We start from the raw sequence: 10,000 nt of genomic DNA, 5'->3' as shown, positions 1-10,000 counted from the left end.
CGCCCGCTGCCGTCGGCTCCTGAGCCCGGTGCCGGTAGTTGATGTGCCCACGCTCGGTTGACAGATGGCTGCCGGCGCTCGCTCGCCGCCGCCCTCGCGTCACTCCACTGCCGCTGACAGACCCTGGGCGGCTGGGTGGACGGGCCTTCCTGCATGTTACACTATGTCCGAGCACACTCAACATAGTCTCTAGAACGCTTTAATAACATGGAGGTAGTCCTTGTGTGCTCAGCGTGAGTGAGAACCATATCCTTGACTAGTGGTGGCATGGTGGCCGTAGGCCTGTTTAAGAGGCTTGCAAGACTGTCATCTGATGGCGTCCATGTTGCATAGATGTGCCTCTAAGCAACACTGGGAATAGCTATGGTACTCACAACTGAGAGTGATACTATACTCCAGCTTGATAACCTTCATATGCGTCATAATTTCGCTGGACAGACATGATTATGACCCCCACAGGTGCCGGATTAAACGTGTTTGACTCGATATTTTGATTGCGCACATTTTCTCCCTCTCTCCGAAACGGGCGGTGTTCCATGCTTGACTAGATGCAATGAGAACACCGATCATAGCTAAGTAACAGGCATTTAGTATAAAATTATTGCAGCGTTTTTAAGATTTTCGATGAATGATAAAGCTCAGCATCATGGAAACGACCATTCGTGTCGAGTACGCGCCGTGGATATCAGTGTGGTGCGCAGCAGTCCTTTGATCCCTGAAAAGTATTTTGTGGATCAGGCATTTGACTACGGATATTAACAGTGTATGAGGTGGCTGGTACCGCTACCGCTCTGCTTTCTGAGGTAGCGGTACCGCTACCAAATGTTCGCGGAATGTGTTGCATACATTTGTACTCAAGATGATTCGCATATTTTCCGTGGATCAGAGGCCAATCTAAAAGACATTTCCAAAACACTCACCACTTTTCATTTCGGCGTGATCCTTAACAGAAGGGGTTACACCAGATAGTTTAATACGTCCCAGAACGTGAAGAGCTGAACTCGTCATTTACATTCGGTGCTTAGCTTTCCCGGTGGAAGGCGCACTCCCGTTAGGCACTGGTGACCAATGTACTGCGCGGCGACAAGAGTGTGCAGGCCACGCACTCTGCATGCAGGGCGCGCGTAACGAACCTCCGTTTGTTGCACGCTTAGAGGACAGCCTGGGACGTCGCCGCGAAGTGATCAGGTAAACAGGGGAGGGCGTCGGCGCGGGGCGGGCGCGCTCGGTCAGACGAGGCTGGCCACCGCGGCTCCGCCGTGCCGCAGGAGGGGAAGGGGGAGGGGAGGTGGCGTAGCTGTCTGGTTGTCGGACACCGGCGGCCGGCTTGCCACTTAGGGGGAGGGGGGGGGGGGCACTGCCTGCGCACATCGTATGGTCTGCGGTGTTCCGCTTTGTGGCCGCCAGATCGTGGCGCTCGCGCTCCCGTTAGCTGTTGAAAATCGCGCGAACGGGCGTCGGCCGTCCGGCGCGGGGTGCTGGCCGGGTGTTTCTTCCTCTCGTGCCGGGCCCCAGCGCGCGTGCCGTCTGACGACCCTGTCCGCCTGCCTGCAGTTCTTCGTCGTGGCCACTCCTTGGGATTGGAGGCTACTGAGAGAATGCTTTCCGTCTATTGGGGATGACGTGTGTGAATGCGGCGTAAGTTGCGTAACGCTGTCCGCATGCCCCGAGTCGTTAAGGTCGACGTTTTCCACGGGTCGCGGGCCTCAGAACGCCCGTCCTGGCTCGGCATGCCGATGTGGTGGTTGCCGCTGGTTCCGTGCGCACTGACGGCGCTGGCCGCGGCTGACCCGAGGCCAGGTGTCACCAGCGTGACCCCAGCAGTCAGGTCAAGGCCACAGCAGTGGCCCGGCGCTTTGAGAGTGGCTTTGGCTGTCGTATGACGTGTGTAGTTTTGCACGCTCGTCGCTGTCGGTTCGTGAGAAGAGTTAGCCACCTTGGCCGGTATTGCGGAAACGGCACGTGTTTAGTGATTGGGTCTGTTATAATGGGACTGAAATTCCATAATGCATCGTGTTCGCATCGTAGGAGGGATCAAGCTGAGCACCGTTGTGGTCAGAATGCACTTTTGCAGAGTAATCTGGGGGCTCAGAAAGGCAAATTTACCTCAGAAATACAGCAAAATGGTCTCCACGAATTTTGACCACTTTCTTCTCAACTTGCGTTAAATGGGGCCCCTTGCTCCCAACCCTGCAGGAGAACTTAGGAAACCTCCCCATAGCCAACGCCATGGGATTGCCAATCCACAAGCTGTAGTGTGCACAGCCGAATGAGCATAGTGCTGAGTACAATTGCCCCAGGCATTCCACCCCCAAAGGAACCAGGTCAGCGTGTTGAAGCTCCTCGTCGTCAGACCATAAGCGTGGAGCTCGCCAGCATAAATCCCAGCTTCCATGTTATTGTTCACCAGCACCGAACCAGTGTCCAGGTTTTCAGTCATCAGATTGCGCAACATGCTGATGTATTTCCGGGGACTGAATTTCCCTCGTCCCACAAGACATTGTCGCCTCAACAGAGCACACTTAGTATCCCTATTTCCAGCTGTTCGCACAGAGGTGTGCAAACAGCTGGAGCAATACAGCTCCACACAGAGATATCCAGCGCAGATGCACCAGCCACGAAAACGCATTGCATGTGGGGCCGCGTGCCCGGGCATGCATGACAATCACACGGAGTCTGTGGAGTCACACGAAGTCACATGGAATCTGCGAAGTCGCACGGAGTCACACGAAATCACACGAAGTCACACGGAGGTTGCAGAGCACCGTGCAGAGCATGCTCAACGGCACGTTACTGCACGTCACTGCATGGGTCTGGCGGTGATATCAAGCGGTGTTCGAGGCAGTTTTCGCTGCACCTCTGGCCCCCTGGCCCTGTATGTGGGGCGTCCACTGAGATTCGGCTAGTATCGGGGGATCCAGCTGGTGTCGGGAATCCAGCCGGTTTCGGGATCCAGCTGGTGTAGGGGATCCAGCTGGTTTCGGGATCCAGTTGGTCTCGGGGATCCAGCTGGTGTCGGGATCTAGCTTCAGCTACGCTCCCTCTGCTGGAAGGAGCGCTGCAGCGTCCACCGAGCCTCCCGCAGAGACGCTGCACATTGTCATCCTGAGAGTACGCCCCCGTTATGGTCCCGCTCCCGCTCCTGTCCCCTGTCATGGTCCCGCTCCCGCTCCTGTCCCCCGTTATTGTCCCGCTCCGCTCCTGTCCCCGTTATGGTCCCGCTCCCGCTCCTGTCCCCGTTATGGTCCCGCTCCCGCTCCTGTCCCCCGTCATGGTCCCGCTCCCGCTCCTGTCCCTGTCACGGTCCCGCTCCCGCTCCTGTCCCCTGTCATGGTCCCGCTCCCGCTCCTGTCCCCCGTTATTGTCCCGCTCCCGCTCCTGTCCCCCGTCATGGTCCCGCTCCCGCTCCTGTCCCCCGTTATGGTCCCGCTCCCGCTCCTGTCCCCCGTCATGGTCCCGCTCCCGCTCCTGTCCCTGTCACTGTCCCGCTCCCGCTCCTGTCCCTGTCACTGTCCCGCTCCCGCTCCTATCCCTGTCACTGTCTCGCTCCCGCTCCTGTCCCTGTCACTGTCCCGCTCCCGCTCCTGTCCCTGTCACTGTCCCGCTCCCTGGTCGGCCCGGCGATGGTGTGCGCCGCGTCAGGCCACATCGGCAAGAGGAGGGGGGGGGGGGGGGGCGCAGCCGAGCGTTTGTAAGGAGTTTGGCGACGAAAGACCCACTGATGCAACGTGACTGATGTCACTGATGCAAAAACTGACGTCACTGAGGTCCGAACCCCCAACACGTCGCGTGAGCTTCTAACAGTCCGCACGTGTCGCAGCATAACACCGCCGCCAGCTCTCTAACAGGCCACGGCGGTCTAACGCCCGTCTAACGCCGCATGTTGTTACAGCGCCCGGCGTTGCGGCAATATCCACCGCTGAGTACCGCCCCCTGGTTCTGGTCATGGCCGGCCTCAGCCTCCTGCTTCTGTTTGTCGTGCTCGTTGCCGTACTTTGCACGTACAGGTAACGGCCATGCGACGTCACGGCATGACGGTGACGTCACGCATGAGTGCTTGCGGCGGCGCGCCTGGTTGCCAGGCGACGGTGGAGTCCCGTCTGACAAGCGTGTGTTGCAAGCTTGGTGTCGCTCTACGGAATGCGCGCGAAGCTGATGTGGACATGATGTGGACTACGTTGTTGGTTTCGGCAGCGAGCTGCCGTGATGAAAGCTTATAGTTCTAGTGACATGCAGGAGCATCCGCATAGCTATGTTTCCATTTTCAAAAGTGAAACCTTAGGTTGTCTGCCACTCCGATGTGCTTAAGAATGCGGCGTACTGACGGGCTGCTGCGTCGAAATGATACCTTCGTCGATGCTGGGAGGGACGCCGATCGCGGTGTCGAGCCCTCCGCGCCGGTCCTAACGCCGACCGTGTTGCAGAAAAAGGCGGGAAGGAGACGAAAAGAGCGCGGTCGCCTTGGCAGGTTCAAAAAACGGTGCGGCGATGAGACCGGCGTCGCGGCGCCACTCGACAGCTTCGGAGGGCCGGAACCAACAGGTGAACTTCGTCGGGCGGCGGCGGCGGCCCCTGGTGGCCGGCTGTGCCGCCGCGCTCGCGTGTCGGGCGGCGCAGTCTACCCGGCGCTTGGTCGGGCCCCGCTGCACCAGAGCGGCGGCGGTGATGGGTCACCTTGTGGCTCTGTGGTGGTGGCTGCTGCCATCGTGCGTTGAGAAATACTCATGGCTAGCACGCTTGTATGGCGTCTGAATTCTTGGCTGATAGCGGCCGGCAATTGTTCTCATCCCGACGCCGTACAGAATTTCCATTCTTTTTCGGAGGAGGGCACCCTGAAGAGATGCTTCTTTATGAAAAAGTGGCCAATGCGCTGTAGAAACAGGTCTTGTTATGCTCGTCCTGCGCTGATGTTTTGCTCCCTCCGCAGCATTTTTTTTTTTTAGATAAATTTTTGTCGAGCCATCACGCGGTCGTCGGCAGCCGTTCCCGTGCCTGTGTCTGTCCGTGTCTGTCATTGTCTGACTGCGGTCGCGCGCGTGCTCACTTGTTTGGCGGTGCTCTGACTGGTTGCGCGTCGCGCCGGCAGGTGTCGCCCTGGCGTCGGTGCCACTCGTCGACCGAGTTAAGTGCGGAGGCGCCGGCCGCCGCCCTGCCGTCGGCCGCCAGCGTGCAGCAGCTGGACTCACTGCTGCACTCGCTCGGCGCCGATTCGTCTGCACGGCCGGCAGCCGGCCCCACGTCCATACCAAAGATGCTTAGTCAGTAGACAGTGAACGCGTAGAGACAAGCGCCGCAGCCGACCGTCGGCTCAGAAGACCAAGCACACGTTAATTTTGAATTCCAAGACTTTGGCGGAGAGTGAGGGGAGCGCGCGTGATGCAGCTGATGCATAATGCAAGTGATATTTATTAAACGCTGTTTGGTGTTGAGGCGGTCTCGCGACCACCGGTCGGCGAGAGCGAGTATTTTTCTCGAGAGAGAGCGCGTGAACGAGAGCGAGCGAGAGAGTTCGAGAGGGCCAGCTATCGGCAGATAGCCGCCTTTTCACGGCTTGACACCGCAGGGAATGTTTATGCCGTGGACGTTTTTAGTGTTCAAAATATCTTTGCGTTGGAAGATATTTTCCTATATTTGTACAAACTTGATTTTGACCGCAGTTCCCAGTGCGGAACAGTAGAGCCACAGTGCAGCGGCGTCGGTCGGCCCTGGTGGTGGCTTCACGAACCACGTCCGGGCCGGTCCTGAACTACGATTGGTCGAGGCGAGCTTGCACTCGCGCTGTCGGCAAGGCTGGTCGGCGCGTCGGAGATATTCCGGCTCGCGCAGGCGTGGGCCGCCGTTTGGTACATCTAGTCACAGCTGAATAATATTATCTCTAGTTTGGTACGGGAGGTCACCCGTACCCTTCTCCCAGGGGCTCCGGAGAGCGTACAAAAAGAGCGGGCTTGCAATGTTTGCCTCGCGTTTTGTTGTTTTCATCTAACCGAGTGCTGCAAAGAACGTAACGTAACGAAACAGTCGTCCGACGGCGTCAACCATATTACGTGTCGATTTCCTGTGCCCCTGTTCTGTCCCTCCGGCAGTACTAAAACTAGAATATTATGTTGCTCAAGCGGTGAAACGTGGCGCCCGGCGCGCGGGCGGATACTGTGCTGTACATACGTGTGAGTCGATCAGTCGTGTAGGACTATTTAGTTAATACCTGTGCAGCTAGTGTTCGTGGTGCCCGTCAACTGTTTGTGATTCGTCTGTTTGTACATACACAGTCCAAGCGACTGCTGATGACGCAGATGGCGCCGACAGCTCTGCGTTCCGCTTCCCGTCTCTTGCTTGTCGGCCCGGCCTTTACTCGCCTTGCTGTTCGCTTCCGCTGTGCTTGCGGCCGTGCGCTGTGCGCTGTGAATGCGGGCGACGCTGTGTGGTGTCGCCGGGTTGCGCCGTGTCCTGACCAGCAGGGCAGCGACAACCACACCGCGATCGCCCGGACCCTGCCCGAGGCCCCCCTCCTGCCCGGACCTCCGCGCCAGATCCTGAGCGAGTCCCCAATCCGATCCTGTCCCCGATCCTCGTCCCGTTTCACGTCCGAGCCCTGTTTGGACCGCTGAGTCCCCGTCCGCTCTCGTCCCACCGCGACCCCCGCCTGCCCGCGTCACCGACGCTGTCCTCGTGGTCAGGGGCGCACCTCCCTCCTCCCTCTCCCGAAGCGGCCACCGGCTCGGTCTCGCACAGCGGCCAGAAGCTGCTCGACCCCCGGCCGCGCCCGGACACGGAGCGCAGGTGTCCGCACGTGTCCACACGTGTCCGCACGTGTCCGCACGTGTCCGCTGTCCGCCGCTGTCTGCGCTCTGCCCGGGACCCCCGCCCGCTGGCTGGTCCAGGGGCCTGTGCCGGCCGCACAGGTCGGCACCTGTGTGACCTGCGTGACCTGTGTGACCTATGCCGGCCGCCGGCGCCCGAGCGCAGGCCGCCCGGTCGGGCCGCCGCGTCAGCACGGTCCTCCTCCAGACCGCCATACAGTGGAGACTGATGTTTTTCTTGTTCAGAAGTGGCCACAAACAATAAACTTCACAGTGGACCGGTTATGTTGTGTGAGAGCGAAAAAGTGCCGTGTGAGGGCGCCGGGGAACGTGTCAAGGTGCCCACGAATCAGCACGGCTTCCGGCGTGGACTGCGACGGGGGACACGCAGGGGACACGAGGGGGGCACGAGGGGATAGGTAGGGGACACGAAGAGGGTACGAAGGGGATGCGAAAGGGATACTAAGGGGATACGAAGGGGGCATGAAAGGGACACGAATGGGACACGAAGGGCACGCTAAGGGGATACGAGGGGGATGCGAGGGGATACGAAGGGGACTACGAAGGGGACATGAAGGGAATATTAAGGGGACACAAAGGGGACACGAAGGGGCTCGATTGACAGAGGAGCTCACCGCTGTGAAGACTAAGTCATCTTGGAACGTTGCCTGCTCGATCAGTTTTCCATAGGTGGGCTTCGCAAAAAGCTATGGGTATTGGCAGCGGTTGTGCATCTTTGTCTATTAAATAAAACCTCCAGACTTTTAGTCCCCTCCCCCCCCCCTACATACCCCGCTTTGTTCCCAATTGCATGGACATGATGCGTAGTCGAGATTTCGAATATCCGTCTCCCGTCCCGTCTCCCGTGGCAGTGACGTCACGCGGTGGGGAGCCCAAGCGGTGACGTCACGCGGTAGGAGCCCGGGTGATGACGTCACGTGGAGTGCTCCCCGTTTTGCGTGAGGTGTGATACTTAGAGGGAATGTTCTGTATTGGAAAACATTGAAGAAATCATCAGATAGGGTTAAATTGGCTTACATATAGCTGTTGGTATGCATTTAAGTGAAAAAGGCCTGCTATTAACGACAAAATTTCGCTGCTTAGTCAAAATGCTCCTCAATGCGTCATTGATTCGTTGCGTCAACGTACCTTGCACAGCACTAATTGAAAGCCAACTGATGACCATTATATCTGGAAATCGTGCTCACTAAAGTCACGAAATGTTGACTGAAATGAAAGTTACATACGGAAGTCTCGACAACGTTATTTGTTTTGGCCTTGATCGCAGCACGGCCGGTGGAATGGCAAGATTGGAAAGCGTTATCATGGTGTCATAGATGCCTGGGTGACCTTAAAATAGACCCCACGAAATCGTCTGCACACTTTGCGGGCATGAAGCTAAGGAACTAGGGGAAATTTGGGTCTTAAAAAGGGCAGGGCTGTGAACTGCACCGAATGGTCTTCAAGATGACTATTTCAGTTTGAAAACCCCCATACAAATGTGGAACACTCCGTTTCAATGCCTACTGTTTCCGGGGGGGGGGGGGAGTTGATTTGACAACCCTCGGTTAACGTGTCGGCGTTAATGCGTAGTGGTTGAGGCGTCTGCGTTAACTACTACGCGTCTGGGAAACCCGAGGTACGGGGTTCGATTCCCCGCAGTGCCCGCCCTTCCTGTCAGGGTGAGAGGCAAGCGAAGCCATATTCGTACAGTCCCAATGACACACATACATATGAAACGTACGGCTACATTTCTAAAAATTCCTTCTTAGAGCTTTGCGTGGCAAAAGCGCGGCATATCGACACTCTGCGATGCATTTTTAGCCCTGTGCGAATCAAATTTTCCCAAGTAGTCTTCTGAATGTACAAAATTATTTTCAGAGCTGCTTGACTTCGCATGCGATGCAATTCCAACACCGTCTGAAAGCTGACTGGTTCGCTGACTTTGAATCCGGCTCACAGAGATCACTTGAAGCGACGCTCGTCTCAGCCTTGCTTTAACCCTCCAAGACTTATTTGAGTTGATCCTAAAGCTGATTTAATAAACAGGGGTGCATTGCAGGGTGAGCCATCATGTGGTCGATTCCGTCTAGGGAAGGGCGCAACGCAACTGTTGACAAAATCAGTGCTGCATCAGAACTGGTGTCCTTGTTCAATTTAGAAAATGTTACGGTTTTGATGATACTGAGGCAAGCATCAGAAATGATGAAATAAGCTCACTTATAGCTGTTGGTACACTTTTGAGTAAAAAAGGTTTCTCTAGGCAACAAAACTTATTGCGTGATCACGTGATTACGCGATCAAACAATCACGCATTGAAATTCCGTAAGTTGTTCAGTGTATTAGAGAGGAACACTTTTCTCATAGATAAGACAGTAGTATTAGTCTTATTCCACTGAGAAAACCAGGAGAATGTTGAGAAAGTTGGGTTAATATTTCGGCCACATGCCTTTATCAAGACAATAGCACTTTTAGTACGGTTTCGACAAAGGCATGTTTCTGAAATATCAACCGAACTATATCTCCATTCTCCTAGTTTTATCCGAGGAATAATGCTAGCACTACTGTCTAATCACGTATTGAGTGTCATATTTACTAAACATAGCCATTGCCCTGTCTAGAGCAGCCTTTTCCACTTAAAAGTATACCAATAGTGATAAGTTAGCATATTTAATCATATCTAATGCTTGCTTTAATACATTCAAACGTGAAACATTGCTTCAAGGGCGCTCGGCGTCGAGGACATGTAGCGCTCTGGATAATCAAATGCTCCCACCCCAACCATTCCATTCGTTCAACTCTCTCGGTTTAGTTTATTTTTGGATTCGAGCCGTTTCGACCAGACATGATCATTTCAGGGCTATGGGATGAAGGAAAATGGTGAACGGTGGGGCAGAATTGCATGCGCATGGGGGGGGGGGGGCAACAGCCAAGCTTTAACCCGCGCATGCACGCTTGGTACCCGGTCGGGGTCCCCTTCCCACGGGGCTCTCGGCCCACTCGTGGCTGACGCATGCAGCCTGCCCCGGACAGGCGGGGTGTCGCCAGGATGCAGGATGAAGCAAGATAGAGGATAAGAGGGACGGATGCTCAACGCTCTCGTAGTCTGTTGTTACACACGTCTGCGCCCACGCGGAGCCCACCTGAAGAATCCACGTGCATTGAGCCGCCTTTGCATACAACAGATTGCTGCCAGATGTGAC

At 56.1% G+C, this 10,000-nt stretch overlaps 1 protein-coding gene across 2 annotated transcripts; it reads left to right on the top strand.

Moving 5' to 3' along the window:
* The first annotated feature begins 1,554 nt into the window (after positions 1-1,554).
* LOC119093914 (uncharacterized) lies at positions 1,555-6,204 on the top strand. 2 transcript variants are annotated; one of them, XM_037216932.1, is made up of 4 exons: positions 1,563-1,638; positions 3,893-4,007; positions 4,425-4,542; positions 5,087-6,204. In XM_037216932.1, exons 1-4 carry the CDS (start codon positions 1,632-1,634, stop codon positions 5,264-5,266), a joined length of 420 nt encoding a protein of 139 aa, XP_037072827.1. In that variant the 5' UTR covers positions 1,563-1,631; the 3' UTR covers positions 5,267-6,204. The 2 variants fall into 2 exon arrangements, 1 of the variants encoding a protein (XP_037072827.1); XR_005093719.1 differs by lacking the exon at positions 3,893-4,007 and having other exon boundaries at positions 1,555-1,638.
* The last annotated feature ends 3,796 nt before the right edge of the window (positions 6,205-10,000 follow it).

Source organism: Pollicipes pollicipes, unplaced genomic scaffold, assembly GCF_011947565.3.
Source record: "Pollicipes pollicipes isolate AB1234 unplaced genomic scaffold, Ppol_2.1 Scaffold_1600;HRSCAF=1878_pilon_pilon_pilon, whole genome shotgun sequence".
NCBI lineage: Eukaryota > Metazoa > Arthropoda > Thecostraca > Pollicipedomorpha > Pollicipedidae > Pollicipes > Pollicipes pollicipes.
The sequence above is the reverse complement of the archived record's forward strand: the minus strand, read 5'-3'. Positions and strand labels throughout refer to the sequence as shown.